This window comes from Manis javanica, chromosome 10 (genome assembly GCF_040802235.1).
Source record: "Manis javanica isolate MJ-LG chromosome 10, MJ_LKY, whole genome shotgun sequence".
NCBI lineage: Eukaryota > Metazoa > Chordata > Mammalia > Pholidota > Manidae > Manis > Manis javanica.
In genome coordinates, this window is record NC_133165.1 from 4,848,797 (window position 1) to 4,875,599 (window position 26,803).

Genomic DNA, 26,803 nt, shown 5'->3' on the forward strand with positions numbered 1-26,803 from the left:
ACAGGATGGCTCACGCAGGTGTACAGTTTCCGAATACCTTGAACATTACGTTTGGAGAGCAGGCCCCAATAGTCAGGCCCACTTGAATTCAAATCTCCATCCCACCACTTATTAGCCATACTGTTTGGGGCTAATTACTTTGCCTCTTTGACCAGCTGTTTATAAAATCGGGGCAATAAGAATCTATGTTATGGAGTTATGATGAGGACTGAGATGATGTTTGAAATGCTGAGAAGACAGTGTTCTCACTGTCTGTAGGATAATCCTTAATAAATATTAACTTTTTTCATTATATTCATTATGTAATCTTTTCTCATTATTAATAATACTGCGTAGGAAGCTTCCTGACCTTCCAATAGGTCATCAGTGCATGCCTCCGATCCTTTGCCTGCGCTGTTCCCTCTGCCTGGAACACCCTCTCTCCTTGCCTTAGGGGTGAAGGTGAGTTGTGATTCTTGAGCAAATGAGCATCGAAGCAGTGCTCCTAGGCCGAACCCGCAGGAAGTGAGGGAGGCTGGATGAGGCAGCTGAGCAAAGATGTGATTTGGCTGAAAATGAGCCTCAGCCTGACCCCATGGGGAGCCCTGGAGTGTGCCTAGCACCACTGGGTTTCACACCTTGGAGAAAGTGAAATGCACTTTTGTACCACTGTGTCAGTCAGTGAGTGCCAGCTGCCCCTGGGGATGGAGGACATACCCTCTCTGGCATCTTTGGGCAAGGCCTGATTGCTCAGAGAAGGTGGCAGCTGTGAGCCCTTGACAGCCAACGTAGCAGATGGAGGATGGATGCACTGCACTGACAAAAGGGGTCCAGCTGGGGCCCACTCTTCTTCTCCCATCAGCTGTCCTTCCAGACCTGCCTCTGTGCCACCTTCTGAGGCTCTTTTCTCTCTTCCTTATGTTTGGCCCTTATTCACTCTGGATCCGGGAGACTCTTCACCATGGGCCGCTGGGTTATGGCACTGAACTCACTGTAACATAATTACATGTTTACAGACCAGGCCTGCCCCAGCAAAAGAGACCTCTTATACAGGGAGAAAAGACAGCCAATGAGGCAGTGTGAGCTGGACGGGGCAGCACAGGGAGTGAGTGGGCACCCCAGGGTGAGAGATGGAGCCTCAGACCCATCATTTCAGCCCCAGGTTGTGTTTTGCAATCTGGAGCGGGGCGGCTCTAATCTTCTAATGGGAATTGCCTGGTAACGGCTGGGGGGAATTATGGACAGTCAAGAGATCACACACTTAAATTTCCCAAAGGTACAGGGTGGGACTAAAGCCTGGTGAAATGCCAGATCTCAGGCCTGGGGTGTGGCCTGCCCTGCCCCTTGCTTCCCTGGGTTGGCAGGTGGGATCCCATTTCAGCCGCAGCCACACTGTGCCTGGCCAGCCAATCTCATCATATCCCTGCAGCTGTGCCTGACTACACAGGGCCTGCCTTGGTGATTTCCCTTGCCGATGATGTCTCTCATCTGTAGCAACGAGGGCCCCTCCTTGGGGGATGAGAGTGTCAATTCGCATGAGCCCTTGAAAAATCTGGGCCTGGCCGAGCTTAATAGAGAGCAGAGACGTGAAATCACAGGTGGTGGGCAGAGGAGAGGCGGGACCGCATCCTGGCTAAGGCTGCTGGGTTTCAAATTCTGGCTTTGAAGCTCACCAGCTGTGTTACCTACCATAAACTCTCTCAGCATTTGTTTCTGTGTTTTTAAAGTGATGATAATAATGGTTTGGAATTTAAGGGTGATTAGGAGGATTTGACGATTTCCACAGTGTTTTTCAACTCTAGCGCTGGTAACATTTTCGGCCCGGTAATTCTTTATTGTAGGGATTCGTCCTGTGAATTATACACTGTTTAGCAGCATTCCTGGCCTCAACCCATTCCAAGACAATAACCGGTCCCCATTCTGTGACATTCCAAGAGAGTCTCCAGACATTTCCACATGTCCCCTGGTGGGAAATTACCCCTGGTTGGGAAACACTGAGCTACTATAGAGAAGGCCCTTAAAATAGAGGCTGGCATGCTATGACTGGCCAAACATTAACCGTTATCATTAGTATCGTCAGGAGTAACAGTATCGGTCAGGATAACAGCAGCCTGCTAATCCCCCACTCCACCCCCAGACCCCAGATTTCAGTCCTTGGATGCAATCAAGTTTATTGTTTGCTTCCTTAGCAGTCCAGGGCAGGTGCCCCTGGTGATCTGAGAGCCCTCCACAGCGTGATTTGGGGATCCAGGCTTCCTCTGTCTTGCAGCATTCCCTTCTCTCTGCTCTCAGAGGGCCCCAGGAATATTTAGAAATGCCTGGGGAATACTCAGCAATGTATTCAGAAATTCCTGGAGAAAGAGGGCTACCCGCCTTATAAGCTCCTTGACCTGGAAGAAACTGCATCCCTACTGGTCACATTCCATTGGTAAGAGCTGGTCATGTGGCACCATCTAGCTGCAAGGGAGCCTGGGAAATGTAGTCCTTGGCTAGGCAGCCCATACCTACTTGGGCTCCACATGACGGAAGGGAAAGCATAAATCTTCAGTGAGTGATTAGTTATTTCTACCATTTATTAGCAAGAGGGTCTAGCGGTCTTGGTCATTCCTTTGCTTGCCTCTGTGTGACCCTTTTGTGTTGCCTTCTAGTTCTCATTCCTTCTATAACTCATGACCACATTCTACTGTTTGTCGTACAACAAATGGGAATTTGTTGGGGTGGGGTACTCAGAATCTGTAGGAAGGCAGGAGAACAGGTTTGGAAAGAGGCAAGAACCAAATTAGCTCTGAAATTCTGGGAAGCAGGAATATTCTCATAGCAGAATGGGTCCAGGCATAACCCATCCTCCAATGGATAAATGCACCCCAGCCATTTGTTCTGCCCTCATGTCACTGATTTAAAAGTTGAGATCTCAGAAAAGAGAGGGCAGCGCTTGGTCACATGTACCTCCCTACTGTCCTGGTGGGATTGAGAAGAAGCATCCAGCCTAGCCGTCCTCAACCCTGTCTGCTCACCAGAGTCACCCGGAGAGTTCTGATGAATACCAGTGTGCAGTCCCTTCCCCAGATCAGTGGGATCAGATGCCCGGGGCCAGATCCTGGACAGCAGCCTTTTGTCTAGCTCCCTATGGCTCTAAAGGGCAGCTGGGAGCAAGAATCAGGAGGTGTGCTCTTTCAACATCTGAAGTGGGAAAGGACTTCAATTCTCCTCTTCACTGAGACCACACAAAATGGGGGAGAGGCTATTTCTTGGAATGGAAATTGAGATGTTTTTAAGAAAGGGGATCAGATGCTGGGTGACCATAAGAACAAATGTCTACATACCCAGCATGTACCTTGGGTTATAAATTGTGTCCAGAATCCCCCTCCCCAACAGCAAAACATCTCAGGTCAGGGTTGTGCTTTGCCCAACCACCACTCCCGTTCTTGTCCAGGCATCATACCCTATTGCCTTTCCCAGCCTTACATGCATTGTCGAGGAGGACATGCAGAGACAAGAGTTATGTCTTCTTAACCTAAGGGGAAGCAACTCCAGTCACGGGATTCCAGGCACTGTAACCATGGAGAAAGGAGACACTGGGGATGGGGAGGGTGGCCCAGGGATTCTTCCTTAGCAATTCACAGTTGCCGTGAGGGCTTTGGAAGGAAGGGATCTTACAGCCAGGGCACCACCTGTGCTTCTCTCCATCCGTGGTGGACACTGAAGGAGGGAAGGGAATGGACTTGTGATCAGCCCAACCTGAGCTCACATTCCCACCCTGACTCTTACTTGCTACGTTGTCTGGAAAAGTTTCAGAGAAGTAGGCTCTCAGTTCCCACGACACTGATAAAATGGGGTAATAACACCTACCTGGCAGGCTTTGAGGATTGAATTAGGGAGTGTAAACAAAACTCACAGCACAGTGCCCAGTGTGTGAAATGAATTAATGTTACGTTCCTTATCTCTTTGCTATGTGCCATCTGGAGTCACACAGCCCAGTTTTGCCCTTGAATCACCAATCCCTGAGGAAGACATCATTAGGAAAATGGGTAGAATGTTTGAAAGGACTGGCAGGAACTAGATGGTGTCAAAACAATCACTTTCTGTATATTTGTTTACCAGAGAAAACTTGGAAAATATAGAAAAGAGAAAGAAGAAAATGAAATACCCAGTTTTACTTCCCAAAGAAAAACACTGTTAATCATTTTTGGTATTTTTTTCCTATTTTTATTCTATTCATGTTTTAACATAATTGACATCATATAGTGTATGTCGTTTATATTCTGGGCATTTTTTCTTGATATATAAGCATCTTCCCATGTTATTTCACACTTTACTTGACCATCCAGTAGTCTACAAAAAGGGGATTACTCAGTTCACTGAGTCTCATTCCCCTATTGTTGAACAACTGGGTTGTTTCCAATTTAGTCTTTTTCCATTAGAAAGCTGTTCAAAAACATCATTTTGTGCCACAAACTTTTGCTGTACTTCCAACATATCCTTAGGAGAGATTCCCGGGACCAGAGTTTCTGGGTCAAAGAGAAGGAGGGTTTTTAAAGCTCTTTACCTACATTGCCAGATTGCTGAACTAAATTTGAAAACAGAACCATCCTAGGAGCCTTTTAAAATCTTGTAGCCTGGCCTTAAAAGGCAACAAGGGGTTCTTTAGAAAGAGACATGAATGGCAGCAGTTTCCCCCAAAGATTATAGGATTGGGTGGGACGTGGAGGGCCCCAGCAGTCCCTCCTCACACCAGCGCAGCCTCCCGCTTGCCTGATGATCGAGCTTCAGACAAGGTGTGCAATCTTTCGGTGCTTCCCAGTGCATGTCAGGGTGGCTGACGGGCCTGTCAGAGCTCACACATCCATCATCCCACTGCCGCCTCCTACTGTGACCTTCCTGATACACCAATTTCAAGGACAAACCAAGGGCAGGGATTCGTTGACCCACGACAGCTTTTCCTTTTCTCTCCCTGCCCTGCATCCCCTTGCTCCTCTCCGAATCATCTGGCAGAAAGACCGAAGGCAGTGGTTCAACCCCAAGTTAAACTATTCTTAGGTTCCAAGCTGCCAGAATTTTGAAGTAAGCGCATGTAAATATTTCATTTCTGACAGTGAGAGTTATTAAGAGAAACCTTGTACATTTTCTAGAATTTTAAGAGGTGTTTATTCATTGGACATGTCTGGAGCCTATGGAATTTGGCTGGTGGCGGGGGGGTGTTGAATATCATCTGTGAATGGGCTCTTTCCTTTTTTACACTCACATTTAAAAATCTGGGCTGAGTTCTGGCAGCTCAGGGACTGAAATCAAGTCCTGGGCTAGAACAGAGAAGAAGGAATGCGGGCAGAGGGGAAGCTGCCTGTTTTCACAAGTACCCCTCTGGGTGATCTGCTCACATGCTGCTCCAGTAAATGCAATGGAGCTCGAAAAATCAGTTATCACTGCTGCTAGATCGCAGTCACTACACCAAACGATGGGAATGACCGCTCTCCATCCTCAACCTCCAACGCCATTCTCACTGAACCACACCAAAAGGGCAGCAAGATAGATTTTTGTGTCCATTTTCCAAGTGAGGAAACCGAGGCCCAGAGAAGCGAGGCGACTTTCCTCTGCCTGGGAGCACAGCCTGTAGCGGGAGAGTGGGATTTATGAGCCCAGCTATTTCTGACTCCAGAGCAAACCCATCTATGCTTTACTGGATGGAAACTGAATTGAGCTCTCTGAGAATCATCACTTGGCGGCAGCGTGCGGAAATGCACGAAGAATAGCCCAGGTGCTCATGGTTTTGTGAAGGGAGAGAAAACTCACTGCTTTGTGTGCTAGAGACTAGGTCAAGAACTTTGAATATTTTTTTTTTTGCTTAATTCTTAGAACAATCTTGTAAAAATACATTTTTCATTGTATAACTATAAAATTACAGGCTTAGCAAGGATAAGTACTCTTTGTAGTCATCATCTATGGCTGTGTATCAAAGTATCCCGATACTTAGTGGTTCAAAGCAGACACCATTTATTACAGCTCAAGATTTTGTGGGTCAGGAGTGTAGGTGGGGCATGCGGGGCATGGGTTGGCTGAGGGTTTTGGTAGCATTCAGCTGGGAGATGGACTGTTGGGAGGACCTGAGAGGGCTTCTCTCACACAGCAGGCACATTGGCCAAGGAGGCTGGAAGTCTGGGCATACTGGGGACTATCTACTGAAGTGCCTCATGTGACATCTCCGGCGAATCAGTCTCAGGACATTCAGACCCCTGACATGGCAGTGGAGGGCACCTCGAGAGGGTCCCAGTGGACTGCAATGGAAGCTGCCAGTCTTCTAAGGCTGGGCTCACAACTGGCACAGCATCCTTTCTGCTGGAATCCATTGGTCATAGTAGTTTTAGATCCTACCCAGATTCAAGGTTTGGGAACACAGACCCACACCTCTCACTGAGAGAATTACCAAAGAACATGTGGCCAGTTTCAGTCACCATACGTACCCAAGATTGCATATCTAGAAAGTGGTAGAAGCAGATTTTGAACCCCGACTCGACTCCAAACAATGCTTAAAGTCCTGGTGTCCAGAGAATTCATCCATTTCAGACAGGACACTGGAGGTGCCGTGTTTATACTGTGAGAAAGGGTTTCCCCATTCCAGTTTACAGAGAAGTTAAGTCTCTCACATCAGGGAAGTGACCTCTAAGCCACCAGTTGCTGAGTGGCAGGAACCCTCCTGTCTTATTCCACAACCCAAGTGTTTTTCCTGCTTCCCACTCTTCGACGGTGGTGCTTTAAGGTATTCTGCTTATACCAGTGAAGACAACCTGTTGGTTCCATTTGGTGATAAATTCACAACCCTTTTCCAGCCCCTTTGGTGACATAAAACATTTCCTATTATCCCAGAATAGATCGTTAGGGCCCTAATTGAAGACAAAGGAATGCCAAGCATCCCTTCCATTTGAAAGAGTGCCAAGCACAGTAGGGCTCAGATACCTCTTCAGGCCTCTTATACAGGGGACAAGCTGGCTTGGCTATTATGAATATTGAGTAGATATGTAAGCAGAAAAATCAGAGGATTCAGAAAGAGAGAGAATTATTATCAGGTCCACCTGAAGAAGACCAAGTCCAAGGGGACCTCTTACCGACCCCGAGAAGCCAGCAAGAAGAGTCTGCTCCTGCAGCTCCTTGGCTGGTGGTGCTTTTCTGCTCACTCAAGCAGGGGGAGAAGAAAATAGGTGAGTGCGGGCATGGGGCAGGAAAGGGACAGCTCCAGCCTCTGCTTGGCTCTTGCAAAAGCACATGTTGGGTTCCTGAGGGTGGAGAGGATTCCACCAAAGAGCTGGGTTTGAGACATAATGGCTCATGCACCCAAGAGGACCAGCTACAAGGTGAAGGGACTCAGCACCAAGAAACTATGCATTACACTGCCAGAATTATGGGACTAGGAGAAACTGGAAGAGGTTGAATGGGAGCGGATTTTCTATCAGGGAACCACGCAGAGGGATCTGGGTCAAAACAGTGCTGCAGTGAGGAGGTGTGGCCAAACCTGCTAGCTCTGTTCTCCAAAACCATCTTCTCCTCTTTGACATATAGCTTTACTACATGTCCAAACTCTCCTGTCATTGTATGTGGCCATGTGACTGACCTCTAGCCAATAGAATATAAGCTGAAATGATGCAAGACGCTTCTGGGTCCGGTCTGTAAAGACCACCCGCTCCTGGTCCTCCATGCATTCTCTTTCTTCTGGCTGGCTGGGGTGAGGATGACCAGGAATTCCTTGGGAGCCACATATTAAAGAGGGCAGGCCTCTTTTAGCCGGGGTCCCTGAATGGTCACGTGGAGGAGAGCTGGCCTCTGTACGTTCTTCCACCTAGGATTGTTATGCAAGCAAGAGATGAATATCCACTAGTTTGGAACAACAGAGACCCAGATGGTATGTGGGGGTCTCAGACATAGGTGCAGAGGAGACAAAATAGGTCAAGCCATGACACATTCAGTTCTATTTGTTACTTCAGCTTTGATATCCCTGACAAATGCAGGAGGCCTGCAGCCACGGGGTTTCCAAAAACCCACCTGTACCCTGTGAAGATGCCAGCATTCGGACACCTTCCATGCGCCGACACTGACTTGATCACCACTACTGACAGCAGATGATTCATTTGTTACATGTCAGGTAGAAAGGGATTCGCCCTTTCCCTTGCATCCGTCTGCTCAAGCCCAATGCCAGAGCTGTTAAAATCAGAAAACCACAGGGAAAAAAGAACATTCAAGAGAAGTCCATTCAGTCTCCCCAATCCATCTCCCTAGTCAAAATCTTGCCAGCACAGTCAGGGGAATGGAGGAGACGAACTTGAAATTGTATCTGACATCAGAGTATCATTCTGAGCTAGGCTGGGATTCTCATGCCTGAGGATGACTAGAAGATTCTGCATCTTTCTAAAATGTCCTTACAATTCCGAAAAGGGAGATTGGACTGAAGGATAATTGGTGGAAAGAAAAAGCTCCATGTTGGCGCTGTTCTTTCCATAAGATAGATTCATGAAAGCTGTGGACTACCTGGAATCCTGCAAAACACTACCTGGGAGACTGCAGGACATGGGGCTTATCAACTTTCACTTGAATGACTGTTAATAGAAGAAATCACCCAAATGTATGAATGACATCCCTCGTGGGCCTCTACCTGGAATGCCTGTTTAGGTGACACACTGACCTCACAGATACAGGAGTCTCTGTTTGACACGGTGGTGTCATTTGATGATAGGGAGACAAATCTGAAGGCCCAACAGGGTCGTGTTTGAGGAGGCCTGTGATCATTCCATCTTCCTTTCTGGAAGGCCTCTTACGGCATTATCAGCATAGCCATGGGGACCCGGCATGCATCCTGGACAAAGTGGGGGGCAGAGAGCATGCATCATTCAATGAGATGGGGATGGGATAACATCCAGTCAGAGAACAGCAATTGCTGTGCCCCTGGATTTTTGCATGGGAGCACTGCAGAGCCGTGCGGAGAGCAGCGTCCGCTCACAGGAGCCTGTGTTCAGTTCGCTGCTCTACTACTTGCCAGAGAAGTCATTTAACCTCTTTGATCCTTATCTAGATCCATTTAAAATGGATCCGTTTAAAATGAGCTCTATCCCTTGAATGAGCTAATAAATTCTTTTGTGTCCTTAAGCTATTTTGAGCTGTTTCTATTCCATGAAACCAAAAAGGACCTTTACCACAACCTGCAAAAGTAGGAGTGGTACCTCAAAATGTTCACAGAATATAAATAGTTTGGAACAACAGAGCCCCAGATGGTATGTGGGGCTCTCAGACGTAGGTGCAGAGGAGACAAAATAGGTGTGCCTGAGCAGTGATCTCCCCTCTATCAATCAACTCAGTTCTGATATCCATTAATTTGTGGAAGGTCCCAGGAGGAAGTCCGTTTCTCCATGGTGGGCAAAATCCCTGCATGGGTCTAGAAGGCAGTTTTGGAGTCTGACCTGAGTTCAAACCCTGCCCCTGCTACTCCCTTAGGAAACCAACTTGGCGCTCCAACCTCAGTTTTCCCATCTGAAAAAGTGCCCGGGGACCCAGCTCCTAGGGGTGAGGTGAGGAATGAAAGGGAATCGTGTACGTTAAGTTCCTAGTACAAGCGCGGAAGAAACCCTTGATGTGGGTCTTTGTGATTTCAAACAAATGTAGAGAAACGGAAAAAGGGGAAGGAAAATGATTAAAGGGCTGGGAAATCTCAGGAACAAAGCTTTCAGGAGTGTCCTGCTGAGAGTTTCCTGCATCGCTTCTGTGCCCTATGCTGGTGCCCAGAGTGGCCCACCTCAAACATGGCTCTAATCATCTCAGTCCCTGCTGGAAACCCTCTGATGGCTGCTGCTGCTGACAAGATAAAAGCCAAACACTTAGCCTGGCACCTGCAGTCCTTAAAGAACACTCACCACTCCAGCTGACCTCTGCAGGCCAGTCCAGGTGCCCAACATACCACGGCAGATTACAGACAGGCCCTCAGGTCTGTGGGTGCCACATTCCTGAACGAGCCCTGAGCTACGTGTGTCGAAAGTCAATCTAACAGGATTGTACAATCAACCCTGAATGTAGTATGCAGAGGGTTCCAGTAATATTCACCATTTACTTTTCATATACTCAATATGTGGAATTACAAGTCATAAATGACATATGATTTATCTCCAGGTGGCCATAAGCCCACCATCCTGTATTCTATCACTATATGACCCAACTTCTACTGTGTCACTATATATACAGGAATAAGTGAGAGAGCTGTTTTTAGTCCCCTCTTTCATGAGAAAAAAAAATCCAACATTTCTAAGTCTCTTATTAACATTGAGGCACTGTAAAGCTTTATTTTAACCATATCTTAAATTTGTTTACTTGCTTAAATAATACATGGATATTTTGTCCATAAAAACATTTCAAACAATTCAGAAAAAGAGGAAGCTCCCCAAAACTTTCCTCAACCCCTCAAGTCCCAGTCCAGTCCAATTTCCTCCTCAGAGGTCGACTTTTTGTCAGTTTGATGTGTAACCTCCGAGCCATTTTCCGTACTTGCATTTATCTACAGGTATTTTGGTTATGCTTTTAGAGGTTGGTACCATTTTATGTGCTCGGTTTTCCATATTTTCCTTTTCCTTAACAATATGTGTTGGAGTGTTTTTCATGTCGAAACTTTAGCGCCCACTCCATACATTCTAAGTGCTGCATAATATTTTATATATGGATATATCATAATTGATTTGGCACAGATGATCACAGACTGGAAGTCCAACAACTGGGTCTGGACTACATGTGTGTTTTGTTTGGCTAGGACCATATTTTGCCTGTTATAAATTGAATGCAAATGGTTTTGGGTAGAATAGGTCATCTCTAATTTCTACACAGGAGCCACCATTTCCTATTGTCTTACAGGCAGCCTGCTTTACACACTTTTATTACTTTCCTGGCCCCTGTAGGCATTTGAGTGTCTAAACCCTTTATTTTAGCCACCCTTTTATCTGTATTTAAAATTTTTTAGAAATATGTTCTTATTATGAACAATGCTGCAATGAATAGCCATATCTTTCCCTCTCTATGCTTGTGTGTATTTTTTTTAAATTTTATTTTGGCATTAATCTACAATTACATGAGCAACATTATGGTTACTAGACTCCCCCCATCATCAAGTTCCCACCACATACCCCATTATAGTCACTATCCGTCAGCGTAGTAAGATGCTATGGAGTCACTACTTGTCTTCTCTGTGTTGTACAGATGGTAGGATTTGTTTTCTTTTTATGGCTGAGTAATATTCCATTGTGTATATGTACCACATCTTCTTTATCCATTCATCTACTGATGGACACTTAGGTTGCTTCCATTTCTTGGCTATTGTACATAGTACTGTGATAAACATAGGGGTGCATCTGTCTTCTTCAAACTGGGCTGCTGCATTCTTAGGGTAAATTCCTAGGAGTGGAATTTCTGGATCAAATGGTATTTCTATTTTTAGTTTTTTGAGGAACCTCTATACTACTTTTCACAATGGTTGAACTAATTTACATTCCCACCAGCAGTGCAGGAGGGTTCCCCTTTCTCCACATCCTCGCCAGCATTTGTTGTTATTTGTCTTTTGGATGGTGGCCATCCTAACTGGTGTGAGGTGATACCTCATTGTGGTTTTAATTTGCATTTCTCTGATGATTAGCGTTGTGTGTATATTTATCTAAGGTAGGTACAAGAATTGGGCTTGCCTAATGGCAGTGAAAGAAGTCATCCAACTCAAGATGCACAAAGTTAGGAGACAGACACCATGGTTATGAAGTGGAAAAAATCAGAGAAGTCACCTGAAAACTATTGCCCATGTGCTCCATGAAGAAGGGAGGGTTGTACTGCTTAAGACTGGTAGCTGTTGGATAACATGCTATGCCTTCCATATTCCTGCTGGGTTTCAGCAGGGAAATGCTCACACACATGCACACACAGGGCGGGGGTGGTGGGGAACAAGGTTATGTGGTTACGTAGCCAAGAGATCTGCAGCCGATTGCTTGGGAATCAGCGGCTCCTCCAGCCCCAGCTCTGAAAGAGCTCCAGAGAGGAGAGCAAGTGGAGCGGAGGCTCTGGCCTCTGACATTCATCACACCTCGGAGCGTTTCTTCAGGGCTGGCGCCTGGATTCATGGCTCGGCAAGCCTCACACCATGGCTAATGGGCTGTCTTGGCTGAGGTCAGTCTGAAGGTTGGGCTCCTGTTTAGGAGGCTAATGATGCATGAAAGCTGCCCAGTGGGCAGCAAGCTCTGTCTGAGCTACTTCTGGAGCTAATGGCTTAACCGAGGGCTGGTCTAACACCTTGGCGGTAAGTGTGGGCACGGTGGCGCTGGGAGCCGGGCCAGTTTGAGCTACGTGGGCTGGTCAGCTAACTGTTGCATTCCTAAGCTCTTTGTCGGATTCACGGCTATGAGTTGGTGTTAGTCTGTGTCTCAGTCAGCTTGGGCTGCCATGACAAAATTCTGCAGACTGAGTGGAGTAAACCACAGAAACTCATTTCTCATGGACTGGAAGTTCCAGATCAAGGTGCCGGTAGCACTGGTGTCTGGAAAGAGCTCTCTGCTTGATAGTCATGGCCTCCCCTTGCTGTGTCTTCATGGAGCATTTCCTTGGTGCCTAAGGTGGAGAGAGAGGGAGGAAGCAAAGGAAACAAGCTCTTTGGTGTCTTTTCTAAGGGCACTAATCCTATCATGACGTCCTCGCCCTCACGACCTCATCTAAACTTCATTGTCTCTCAAAGTCCCCATCTCCAAATACTATCACAGAGAGGACTGGAGCTTCATGAATTCTGGGGAAACAGTTGACTCTGGCAGGAAAATATGGCCAAGGTTGGCTGAGTTAAACTTGGGTGTTTAATATAGAAAGTTGCAAGACAGAAAATTATCAGAAAGAAAAAAGTCTCCTGTGCTGCTAGATAGGAGACCCCTTCTAGACATATATGAACAAGTGTAGGTGGTGTCCAAATCAAACCTTCTGGTACAGAACGGGCTGTGGGTAGGAGCCTGAAAGCTGATGTGATTTTGTCTTGGGTTTAAGTTACTTTCCCCTACTTAATAACTTTCCAGGCTTGGAAGAATTACTTAACTTTTCTCTTAAACCTAGTGTTCTCATCTATGAAATGGGAATAAGAAAAGTTCTGGGGATTAAATGGGACAATAAATGTAAAGTTGGCACAGTGCTTGGCAAAACTCTGTGTTTCACAATATTTCAAGGCATTCTGAAGACAGAAAGCTGCTGTTACTGTAGTTTGTAGTTTTACCTTCCCGTAACACTGACTTGAAACTTCAGGGGGGAAAAAAAACACCTCAAAAAATGTCTTCAATGCCTTTGCTTTTTCAGCATTCATTTAATCATTATCAGTGCACAGGCACTGCACACAGCCCTCCCCCCTTTTTTTTCCTGGCAAGATTGTTATAATATGTTGAAAATATTAATTATCCTCTTCACCTTATACATAGGACTGGAAAAACAATCTTGTTGCTGTGCTTGGTAGGAGAACAAGTGCCCGTGTATGTGTGTCAGTGTGTGTGTGCAGCACCCATTGTCCCCTCGGGTCATAACAAATTATTGATGCCAGTTTCTTTAAAAAGACAATTAATCCAATTACCTTCTTGTTGAATCAATACTAATGCCTTTTTATTTTTTTCTTCTTTAACTTGCAGATTTCGGCAAGCTTGGCTGTCAGCAGAGCCGAGGTAGGAAATGGGGTTTTGTTGTCTCTTTGGAGGACATTTTGAAATGGTTTTCTTTTGTGGCGTGGCGAAATGGGTGTTGGAGCTGTGATTCCTCTTGTGCCATCTCCCACTGGTTTGGACCATGCGTTGGCAGTGACCTGGTTTCCATGGTGCTGGGTCTGGGACTCACCGGGCCACCCGCGCTGCTCTTCAGGGAGTGAGCGCCGAGTAGCCTGGGAAGGTGGTTGATGGTTTCCAAGCCAGATCTCCTGCTTGTTCCGTCTCGGTGACTTCGGAGTCTGCCTTCGCATATACGCATCGTGATTCGCGCTCCACTGAAGTGATGTTCGTCTCTGTGGTGTTCTCCCAACCCCCCCTCCCTTCTCTCTCCCTGCCCGTCCTCTGGAGCATGAAGGGACTGTGGCTGATGCTGACAATATTGGCAAAGATGAAAAAAGACATTGGTCAGAGATCACCAGCAAGGGGACCATCCGTTGGGAATTGTGCTTTGTGTCCTTTAATGGGTACCAACAAAACATGCATAGTGGCATGGGGCCAACACTCTCCCACTCCCAGTCCTGTGAGGGCAGAGCCCAGAGCACCCACTGGGCTTCAGGAGCTCAGGTTCTGTGTGACATCGCGCATCGTTGTGATGGCTGAGACTCACTTGCCTCATGCATTCAGTGAGGATAATTACATCTCCTTTGATCCATCACATGGTCGTTGGGAGGGTAAAATGAAATCAAGGGTGTGGAGGCAGATGCTGGCAATGTTGTACGAAAGTAAGAGGAGATCCTTATCAAGGGGTGGAAATTCCAGTTCAAAAATCTACAGCCTTAGATATAAGAGCTTGGTATGCAAGTTTTCCATGAACTACGATGCATTAATGGTGCAAATGTTATTTTAGATGCCTAGTGAGGCAGATACGTGGGGGGCAAAGCAGTGGATGAGGAAGGGGGGCAGAAAGCAGAAGGATGGGGTGGAGGTAAAGAGCCACTAGTATCACCTGTGTCCCAATGACCTTGTCATCAGTTACTTGCGCCAGTCACACATCCATCCAGACTTAGTTTCCTCACTTTTAGAGTGAGAATGACAGTACGCATTACCTGAGGTGGTTGAGAGCATTAAAATGTCAATGGCAGTGTTTCCTATTTTAGTTTGCTGTAATCGGAATACCAATTTCCATTCATTCAGTACCTGTTACATAGCATTTACTATATAAAGGCTTTACATACATCCTCTTATAACATCCTCACAAAAATCTTGTGATGTACAGGCTATTATAATTCCCATTTTATAGAAGAACAAACTGCAGCTCAGAAAGAGTCACTTCCCTTAGAGCCATTCAACTAATGAGCAATAGAGCTGGGATTCATAGCCATGTCTGGTGGGGCACAAGGTGCTGGCTACTAACTGCCATGCCACGTGTCTTAGTTCAGGCTGCGTAGCAGGATAGCACAGACTTGATGTTCAAGTAACAGAAATTTATTTCTCACAGTTCTGAAGGTTGGGAAGTCCAAGAATAAGGCCACGCAGATCTGATGTCTGGTTTGCATATGGCCATCTTCTTATCGTATCCTCACATGGTAGGAGAGTGGAGAGAGGAACAAAGTTCTCCTTTCTCTTCTTGTAAGAGTACTAATCCCCTTCATAAGGGCTTTCCCCTCATGATCAAGTTATCTCTCAAAGGTCCCACCTCCTAATATCGTCATTTTGGGAGGACGTAAACTGTCCATAACACCGTGTAAACCACCCAAATCATGGCCTGATGCACAGCGGGTATCCAATCAATGTTAGCTCTGCCACTCCTTAGGGCTGATTCTGCTGTCTAAATCATACCTGGGTGTGTCCCAGTGCTCTGTGGTCAGCACCATGGACAGATGCTGGTTTCCTGAGATGGGCCATCTTTCTTCCCTTCTGCAGGCTCACATTTGTGCTACATTTGGCAGTTTAAAACAAACATTCAACAATAAAAACACCTTTACGTATGCTGTCCCTTTTCAATTTCACAGAAAGCACATATGGCAGTATATTTGTCATCACCATTAAAAACTGAGATTGAATTCAGATCGAAAATCAAGTTTTGGGGAATTGAAACACTTTAAATATTTGTCAAATAATGTTTAATGATTTAGCACTTTCACTTCTCCTCATATGCCCAAGAGAAATAAGTGCTTAACTCCACCAGAAAAATATACAGGAGATTTTATAGGCACTTTATCTGTCATAACCAAAAACTGGAAACAAACCAAATGTCATTAATAGGATAGTAGATAAATAAACTGTGGCATATCCATGCAATGGAATATAAGGAAGCAATCAAAAATAATTATCTATAGATATATGAAACAACTGTTATGAATCTCAGAGACATACGATTGAGTGAAAGAAAGAGAATTAAAGAAAATTCCCTCTATGATTTCATTTACATACACACAAAAAGAGCAGTCACCTCTGGTCATAAAAGTAACAATGACAGGTACCCCTGGGAGATGTTGACCAGGTAGAGGCACAGGAAAACTTACTGGAGTGATGGAAAACTCATTTCTGGATGTGGTTACACAGGTAACCATCATGCGGAAAATATGTGGAGCTCTACATGTAAAATGCGTGCACATTGTAGTGTGTAATTTGTATACTAACAACTCAACAGAAAGAAGCTGCTTGGCAAAAAAGAAAAGATGAAAAGAAAACACAAACACAAAAAACTATAGAACAGGGTAATGAAAACAATGACGATCTGTCGGGGATGTGGGGTGAAGAGAATGAGGAAGTGTAGGAATGCTCAACAGAGACAGAACTGCAGATCAAAAATAGCCTAAATTCACTTATTCATTAATTTATTCATTTATTTTTACTCCAGACTCCTATTTCCCATATGGAACAGGTTTTTTTTTTTAAAAAAAACGTTCTCTCCTAACTATTGTTTCTAAGGCTGGATTGTAATTGCTACAGCCAGACCATATTTTTTTGCACTACCACAGGGAGGTAACCTTTTATTAATTGAATTTCTAATGGCAATTCATCAAAGCAAGTGATCACCGTTATTTAATGCATGATCCATATTCATGGCATGTTCTGTTAGGTAAATAATAGTGGCCCTGGGAAAGTGCCTCTGTGAGGTCCTTTTCCATCTCAAATGACTTTCTTTTTTCCCTAAGTACAAGCAGTTGTAATTTAAGCAGAACAAACCCCACCTGTGGAGGAGTCATTGGCTAAAGGGAGACGGGAAGAATTACAAACCCACAGAATCAGGGAGAATGAATGGCTTTGCCAGTCCCCTTTCTCTCTGCAGATTGACAGTGAATATGTGAATAACGTTTGCTAAATCTGGACTTTGAAAACATGACAGCAAGCTGTTTGTGCCAATAATTTTTCATGGCATATGCCACCCCTCCCCGCACCACACACAGTTTTAATAAGATGGCACATGGACTATTGAGAAATGTTAAAACCCTGCAGAGGAAAGAGCTTTATCTTCTGACCAAATTCTGCCCACCAATGTTTATGACAGCTGAAGAATTTATCTGAAATTCCCTCTGCTAGCCGCAAAGCACATGGCCCTTTGTCTCCGAGCAGCCTGTAAGAACCAAACTAAGATGTCACATACATAATATAACAGATAAATGGCCCAATTTCCATGTCCACATGATGAATGGAATGCAAGTTGAGCACACACACATTTGCACATTAATTGGCCCTGCATGGTTCCATTTTGTTCCTAAGTTGCTACCGTATGTCTCATGGACTCCTTCCCCTTCAGAATCATTCAGCCTGTTTTATCACACAAATGCATACACATTTCCCCCCTATTTGTCGTCACGCAGCTTGCCCTGCTGAGAGAGAACCAAGTAACCTGGGCACAGCCATTGGGCTGAAATGCCTACGCCTGAGTTCTCTCCACCAGCAACTGCACGTTAACACAAAGATCTGAGACCCAGCTCCACGGTGGCCGTGCTGACAGCCAGACAAAGCAAGTGGCAGGCGAGGATGTTTGAAAAAAGTCATTTCTTTTCCATTACCAGTTGGTTTCTTACCTCACCTTAATGATTTCCTGTTGATAGTTTAATGGCAATATAAACCCAGTGGAGGGCCTCAATTTTGATAGATTGGCCTGCTCCTATTTCATGGCAAAGCAATCGAACGGAGATTGATTGATATTACAATTTGCCATCCCAAATGATTGCAGTGGCAAACAACACAGGTGGCAAAGCCCAGTGCCCTTTATGAAACGTTGGGAGAATCTCCCTCCCACCAGCCCCCTTGAACTTCCAGGAGGAAACTTCAGCTTAGACTAGGGAATCATTTATTTCTTCCTGTCTCAGCTCTGAGTCTCAGGAAAGTAGACCAGGGCTGCAGAGCCCCTTAGAACTACTCTGGCCCATTTGGAGAGAAACCAGTGCTTTTGAGAAGGGATTGCATTTCTTCAGCTGTAAGCAAGAGACCAGCCCTGCCCATTGCAAGTCACTTGACAAACCAGAATAGTTCATAAGGGAAAGCTGAACTGCAGCAAGAGGGTCACAGTGGGAAGAGTGTGAGCTTCGGTGTCTTATAGATGACGTAGGAGTCATGGGTCCGTGTCTTACGAACTGTGTGCTGTGGGCAGGTCACTGAACCGCTAACCAAGTCTCTTATCAGTTAAATGGGGATAATGAAACTACCCCAAAAGGCAGGTTTGAATTTTAAAATTTGATGATCTATATGCAGTGCCCAAGACAGTAACCAACACAAAGTAGATATTCAACAGTTGTATTTTGCTTCCTCACACAACCCCTGTCCTTCATCTCTTGTGTAAAGTAAGATAAACGCATAACCTAATTAGAAATTTATTTTGAGACCTGTGGCTTTGAAAACTTGCTGTAAGGATTTTGTGTCTAACCAAGACCCTAATAGAAGTTTACTTATGTGACTTAATTCACATGGGAGTTAATGGCCCTTTTCTCTTCACCAAGGACAAGATCCCCTTGAAGATCAGAAATACTTCCCAGTCAACACCCTTGGTCTTGTCTAATTTTGCACACTCACACTTTAACAGTCTTCTCTGTCCTTGAAGCCAGCTTGAAAGAGTATTCAAAGAACCTTAAAAAGCATCTGGCCTCCATTTAAGGGCCCAGAATTCTCAGTTGGAGATGTGGTTGACATTTTTGAAATTTGATGGGTATTTAAATGACAGCTGCCATATTTTAGGCACAGCGCTAGGCACTGGGATACATGTACAGTTTTGACACACTGTCATACCCTTCAAGGATGTGTGGTCCAGTTGGGGGACGTTATACCAGAAAGACTGTAGTAACAATTGTTTCCTGAGGGCCAGGGTTCTCGTAAGTGTAAAGCTCTCCCCACAGCTGTGCTCCATATTTGGGTTTTGGATCCGGGTTCAAATGTGAGTGAGCGTAGACAGGAGTGGGGCCTTTCCAGAGGAGTAATAAGCAGGCTAGAGCCTTGGAGGGTAAGTTAGGTCGTCACCAAGTGAAGTGGGGAACGTGAGAAAAGACCTAACTGGGAAAGAGCTGACATGTTCAGGAAATAAACACTGAAGGAGTGTGGGAACAGCGCAGGAGAATGGAGGTCATGGCAGCGAGCAGGAGAAACCAAGGCCGAGTATCCTCCTGGAAAGCAAATAGGAACAGGGTGAAAAAAAACACAAGGTGAGGGTATTGAATGATTGGATCAAGGAGCGTGAGCACTGGGTCGGTGGCACCGGGTTTGGCAAGCATACAATCATTAATGCCCTCAAGGTAGGTGGGAAGCTAGATGTGGCTGAAGGAGTAAATGGAAAGAGAAGACACACGCAGCGCAGATCGGGCGTTCAAGGGCTAAGCGGCTGAGTCCAGGGAATGATGGTCCCTGACTTGAAGGGATTTTGAAGATTGGCAGAGGCTTGGGTATGTTGTAGATCTGGAGGGAACCAGGGATGGGGATCGGGGCACAGGTGACGTGTACCCGCTGCACAGGGGCCGGCGCGGCCCTGGGGTGCCGTGCTCTGCACACCTCTGCGTCACCAGGGCTCAGCACTGTGCCAGAGAGCTGTGCTGTTGACTGGACCGAGAAAGGGCATTTTCCCTCTGCGACACTGAGAAAGAAAGGGTGGAGAGTGAACATGCATACATTTTAAGAAGGAAAAGAGCTGGAAGGAGGTTCCGTCTGGCAGCCTTCATTTTCCCAGTGAACAGCAGAGGGAAATCTGTGAGCTGAGAATAGGGACAGAGAAGAACTGGGGAGAAGGAGGAAAATAAGGAGAGAGAGGGAACCACGGATAGGAGGCCGTGGTGAGAGGCTGGTCAGCAGGGTCTGCCCAGCAAGCAGACATCCGTGGTCACCAGGGGAGGGAGATGAGCAGGAGCCTGACCGCAGCAGGAGTGGACGCTGGCTGTCACTCACCACGTGGGTACCAGGTGCCGCCGAGCACGGCACTGCCTTTCCGAGGATCTGTAAAATGAGTGTCATTGCCCTTATTACACAGACTAGGCAACCCAGACTCCGAGAGGTGAGGCACTTGACCAAATGCACTTAAGAATTAAATAGCAGGGCCGCTGTTTGAATCAGTCTGTCCGGCTGCAGCGCTGGGCTCTTGCCACTCCGAGCATTACCACTGCATGTACAGAGCCTGGCGCCTGCATTCAAACCCCAGCTCCGTTGTTTTCATCCCCAGTCCGCACTAGTGGTGAAACTCGGGCAAATTACTTAACCCCTGTCCCATGTGTCTCCTCCCTAGCCTGAAGATAAGAATGAACCTTATAGCTTTTTAGGAAGGTGAAAAGGAAGGATAGGAGGTATGGAAGGCAATTAGCATTTTACCTGGTGCATGAACAGCCATTAGTATAGGCTGGTCACTGTGGTTATTGTTTTTAATAGTATCACTGGGAGCCCCTTCTAAGCTACAATAGGAAACAGCAGAGGTGCTAACTCATAGCCTGTACACCAAGCGCAAGCATCAGTCCTAGAGACTTCCACAGGTATGGGAATTACTCCACGGAAATTAATTAAAGGTCCCTGGGAAAGGTGAGCCATTAAAAAATTTCTTTTTCTGCTGCTTCTATCAGGAAAAAAAACGGGTTTCTGCGACTGTGAGGTTTTGAGGATGACTTAGAACAATCTCACCACTTGTACATTGCAATGGAGTTCATGAGAAAAGTAACCAAGAAAACAGAAAGCTAACTTTTAATTCATCTCTGACCATATGCCAGGCAGTCCGCAAGTCATTTTATGGACTTCATTTAATCTCACCCTTACAAGCACCCTATGAGGAGAGTCCTATTATTTTCCCTATTTTACAGATGAACAAACTGAGACTCAAGGCGGTTAAGCAAACAAGTTGCAGAGGTAATAGGAGGGGGACAAGAAATCACATCCATGACTGTGAGACCCCAAGGCCAGCTGAGGTGACAAGGACAGGCAGCCAGGAGTCACCTCCTGTCTTTCAGAGACAAAGGCTGGGCCTTTCAACCCCTGAAGGAAAAATCTGGTCTCTCCTCTTCTAAATCCTCCCTGCGTCTAAGCTTTCCCCGCCCTGCTCCCCGACCTCATTCCCTCTCTGTCTTAAGATTTTGGGAAGTGCTCTGTGATCTCCAAACCCATTCCCACACCATGAATTATTTCCTACAGTTTTGACACCATTTATTTCCATAGCATTATACATTCTAACCTTCTGACTGTTTAAGATCAAAAGATGTGCTCCAGGCTCACATTTCAGTCTAGCTCCCAAACTCCGTGCACCGAATCAGACTGAACAGCGGAGGCGCCAGCCTGTCGTAGTCTGTGATGTTGCCTGATCCCAAGGGCTCAGCAGGTTTTATCAATGGTAGAGTAGAAACCCATGGTGGTGGGGTTTCCGTGGAGGACAGGGGAGAAGGCTTCCAGGCGTGACGCTTGAAGGACAGTGCTGGGATGTTCGGAATCACCCTGGGGGTGGGGAGTTCCACTGGTTGATTGTGGAAGCCAGAGACAAGGTCAAACACATACAAGGGGTCAGAGTGGAAGGACGAGGTCCAAGTGGGGAGCTTTGGGGTGCTCTTCTGAGAGAATCATGGAAATACTGGTTCTAAGGGGGGAGGTAGGGGCCTATGGTGGTATCCAGACCAGACTCCGGGGGACCTCGCTGGGGGAGCATGCGCTGATTCAGCAAGCTTAAAGAGCACCTACTACTCACCAGCTAGCTGCTCTTCTAGACCCTGGTCACTTACAACAAATAAGGGACATTTCCTGCTTTCAAGGAGCTTGTGATCTAGTAAAATACACAGATGGGTGAACAGATCTTTTAGCCAAGGTATAAAATAGAGGAGCATTCAAGGGAGAGAGTGAACACCTACAGGGGATGATCGAGACTCCTGGGAAGTCTCGGGAGACTTCCAGATGGCACAAGCCTCCGTTTCCCACTCCCTCATATGCCCTCACTCTAAGAGGAGTAAGAGGTATTGGGGGCCATCTACCTGGTCACCCCACACCATAGCGTATTTCAATAATCTGGAACCAGTTTGACAAACAGCAAAGAGACTACCTTGGGTTGATTGTGTGTGTGGGTGAGGGACGGAGAGGAGAGAACTGGAGAGTCAGCCAGACATGTGGATCGGCACCTGATAACAGGGGCATTGAAGGTGGCTCTTCACAACGGCAGTGGTGGCAATGCCAACAATGGTGGTGGTGGCAGTGCTGGCCATGAGAGCCACCAACATGTATGGAGTGCCCATTGCATGTTAGGCACTGTGCTAAGTACTTCACATGGATTACCTCATTTATTCCCTCCAACAAACTTGAGCAGATGAGTATTAATATAACCTTCATTTAACGGGTGAGAAAATCAAGTCTCAGAAGAGTTGATGGGATCCCTCCAAGGCCATATGGCTAGGAGGCAGTTGGTATTTGATTCTAGGCAATTTGCCTTCTGAACCAGCAGCCCAGCTAAGATGGAGGAAGCAGGATTGAAAAACCCCTTGGGTTAAAGTCGGCATTGCTCAGCACAAACCTCTCATGACAAATGATGCTAACACACTTTGGAGAAACTTCGTGACTATGGCTGTTTCTCGGCACTAATGTAGCTTGACTCGGGGCTGATATCCCACTTATCTCACCAGAATGACAATTAGGAGGAAAAAAAGAGTTATTGCTATTCCGGCTTCCTCTATTGAGCTATGAATAAATGATGATGGCTGTGAAATAGTGTGGTGTTTAGATTGTTTCTGGTAAATTAAAAAAATAAAAATTGAATAAAGTGGTAATCCACGCAGCCGTTTAAATAAGAGGAGTAGAACAAAATTCGTAAACTCTTTGAGCATCTTTCTGGCCTTGTCATCCTAATGTAATTAGTTTGCAAAAATATTAGTTAATACTCAAACACATGTTTTACATGTTGATTTGAAATGTGTTAATCATGTTTTATACTTTGCCCTGGTACTGTCCTCAGCAGGGACACGGGCAGGAATTCTGGTCCTGCCCTCTCCTCCTTACAAACTGGCAGCCTTGTAGATACTGAGAGCTCTTTGCAATACTCAGAGCTACTTGCACCAATGGAGAGAAGGAGAGAGAATGCTACCTAGAAACGGCATGTGGGTGGTTTCAGTTAATGTGGGCGCAGACTGCAAACATTGTGTCTCCAAAGGGCATCCTTAGTCCCCGTGAGTAATTGTTGTCCTGGGTCAGCAGAGTTTTCGGATGGGAAATAGAAGCTGGTGTGGGTGACTGCTGAGTGTCTTTCTGTGGATTGCATTCAGTGTTTGGACTAGATTCTGCCCAGATCTTTCAATGGAGGATATGCTTATGTCCTAGAGGAAGGTACTGAATTCTACGTGCGTATCATGTTAGATCTAGCCATTGTCTTCATTAGGGAATGTCATTCGTTTCTTTATAGTTTTCTTAGTCAATATATTTAGTCAGGCGAGGCTAGGCTATTCTGAAGTGACAAGTTAACTGGGAAATCTCAATGGCTTACCCAGCAGAAGTTTATTTCTTGCTCATGCTATGCGTCCAGTGAGCACTGGGTGACTCTACAGGGTGGCACTCTTCATGTAGCGATGGAGCAATACAGGCTGCCTCTATTTTGTGGCTCCGCTGTGTCAACACACACCTCCACCATCGAAATATGGCAGGGGAGTAAAGAGAACGGTGAGTCTCTCTAGCATTTTTCATTGTCTCATCGCAGAAATGAAACACATCACTTTCACCCACAGTCTGCCAGCTAAATCTTGTCCCACAGCACCCACAGCAGGGGGTCTGGGAAACATGAGGTGCGCGTGGATATCCCGTGAGAATCAGATCCCTGACACAGTGTGATGATGATGGCCATGATAATGGTGGTGACCATCTCTGATCTCCCGACCATCGCGCTTCACCAAGCCCTACACTCTGCTTACCCGCCGGGCACTCTGTTTTGTACTTCACAGTTTGTCTCAATTAACCGTCATTCTTTCCATCATAAACAAGAGGAAACAGAGGCTGAGAAGGGTGAAACTTGCTGTTCACAGTCACACGGTAAGGGTCCAGCCATGATTCAACTCCAGATCTGACAGGAGCACCTCCAATGGTCTCTGTCCCCCAAAGGTTTTGGCGACTTTCCTTTTATAGCAGTTTAGGAGGAGTACCTGGGAGCAAGGCTCAGAACGCCCACGAGGAATCATTATAAGGATCTGTCTCTTTCCAAGGCATGATATGATTGATGTTCCAAGTTAGGGCAGAACCTACTGCCTTCACAGTCGATTCACATCCTATACCATATATTCTTTTTTTAAAAATTTTGTTATCATTAATCTACAATTACATGAAGAACATTATGTTTACTAGGCTCTCCCCTACCCTAAGTGCCCCCCACAAACCCCTTTACAGTCCCTGTCCATCAGCAAAGCAAAATGTTGTAGAATCACTACTTGTCCTCTCTGTGTTGTACAGCCCTCCCTCCCCTTTCTCCCACCCCCCCATGCATGCTAATCATAATATCCCCTTTCTTCTTCCCCCCGCTTATCCCTCCCTACCCACCCATCCTCCCCAGTCCCTTTCCCTTTGGTGCCTGTTAGTCCATTCTTGGGTTCTGTGATTCTGCTGCTGTTTTGTTCCTTCAGTTTTTCCTTTGTTCTTATACTCCACAGATGAGTGAAATCATTTCGTATTTCTCTTTCTCTGCTTGGCTTATTTCACTGAGCATAATACCCTCTAGCTTCATCTATGTTGTTGCAAATGGTAGGATTTGTTTCTTTCTTATGGCTGAATAGTATTCCATTGTGTATATGTACCACTTCTTCTTTAATCCATTCATCTACTGATGGACACTTAGGTTGCTTCCATATCTTGGCTATTGTAAATAGTGCTGCGATAAACATAGGGGTGCATCTGTCTTTTTCAAACTTGAGTGCTGCATTCTTAGGGTAAATTCCTAGGAGTGGAATTCCTGGGTCAAATGGTAAGTCTATTTTGAGCATTTTGAGGAACCTCCATACTGCTTTCCACAATAGTTGAACTAATTTACATTCCCACCAGCAGTGTAGAGGGTTCCCCTTTCTCCACAACCTTGCCAACATTTGTTGTTGTTTGTCTTTTGGATGGTGGCCATCCTTACAGGTGTGAGGTGATATCTCATTGTGGTTTTAATTTGCATTTCTCTGATAACTAGCGATGTGGAGCATCTTTTCATGTGTCTGTTGGCCATCTGAATTTCTTCTTTGGAGAACTGTCTGTTCAGCTTCTCTGCCCATTTTTTAATTGAGTTGTTCACTTTTTGTTTGTTGGGGTGTGTGAGCTCTTTATGTATTTTGGATGTCAACCCTTTATCGGATCTGTCATTTATGAATATATTCTCCCATACTGTAGGGTACCTTTTTGTTCTATTGATGGTGTTCTTTGCTGTACAGAAGCTTTTCAGCTTGATATAGTCCCACTTGCTCATTTTTGCTTTTGTTTTCCTTGCCTAGGGAGATATATTCATGAAGAAGTCGCTAATGTTTATGTCCAAGAGATTTTTGCCTATGTTTTTATCTAAGAGTTTTATGGTTTCATGACTTACATTCAGGTCTTTGATCCATTTTGAATTTACTTTTGTGTATGGGGTTAGACAGTGATCCAGTTTCATTCTCTTACATGTAGCTGTCCAGTTTTGCCAACACCATCTGTTGAAGAGATTGTCATTTCCCCATTGTATGTCCATGGCCCCTTTATCGAATATTACTTGACCATATATGTTTCGGTTAATGTTTGGAGTGTCTATTCTGTTTCATTGGTCTGTGGCTCTGTTCTTGTGCCAGTACCAAATTGTCTTGATTACTATCGCTTTGTAGTAGAGCTTGAAGTTGGGGAGTGAGATCCCCGCCACTTTATTCTTCTTTCTCAGGATTGCTTTGGCTGTTCAGGGTCTTTGGTGTTTCCATTTCATTGAAGAATGTTGTTGGTAATTTGATAGGGATTGCATCAAATCTGTATATTGCTTTGGGCAGGATGGCCATTTTGTCGATATTAATTCTTCCTAGCCAAGAGCATGGGATGAGTTTCCATTTGTTTGTGTCCTCTTTAATTTCTCTTAAGAGTGTCTTATAGTTTTCAGGGTATAGGTCTTTCACTTCTTTGGTTAGGTTTATTCCTAGGTATTTTATTCTTTTTGATGCTATTGTGAATGGTATTGTTTTCCTGATTTCTCTTTCTATTGGCTCATTGTTAGTGTATAGGAAAGCCACAGATTTCTGTGTATTAATTTTGTATTCTGCAACTTTACTGCATTCCAATATCAGTTCTAGTAGTTTTGGAGTGGAGTCTTTAGGGTTTTTTATGTACAATATCATGTCATCTGCAAATAGTGACAGTTTAACTTCTTCTTTACCAATCTGGATTTCTTGAATTTCTTTGTTTTGTCTAATTGCCATGGCTAGGACCTCCAGTACTATGTTAAATAACAGTGGGGATAGTGGGCATCCCTGTCATGTTTCCGATCGCAGAGGAAAAGCTTTCAGCTTCTCGCTGTTCAGTATAATGTTGTCTGTGGGTTTAATATATATGGCCTTTATTATGTTGAGGTACTTGCTTTCTGTGCCCATTTTGCTGAGAGTTTTTATCATGAATGGATGTTGAATTTTGTCGAATGCTTTTTCAGCATCTATGGAGATGATCATGTGGTTTTTGTCTTTCTTTTTGTTGATGTGGTAGATGATGTTGATGGATTTTCGAATGTTGTACCATCCTTGCATCCCTGG

The 26,803-nt window shown here is 45.3% G+C and overlaps 1 protein-coding gene across 22 annotated transcripts in view; it reads left to right on the forward strand.

Moving 5' to 3' along the window:
* Window positions 1–26,803, forward strand: part of RBFOX1 (RNA binding fox-1 homolog 1) — a 1,840,194-nt gene that overhangs the window by 428,653 nt on the left and 1,384,738 nt on the right. For all 22 annotated transcript variants that reach the window (XR_012121954.1, XR_012121955.1, XM_073214708.1 and 19 more), the window contains exon 4: window positions 13,629–13,661. Coding sequence is in view for 20 of the 22 variants with exons in the window: in XM_073214708.1 (XP_073070809.1) it covers window positions 13,629–13,661 (33 nt within the window). In the remaining 2 variants the exon portion in view is untranslated. The remainder of the gene's footprint in view (window positions 1–13,628; window positions 13,662–26,803) is intronic.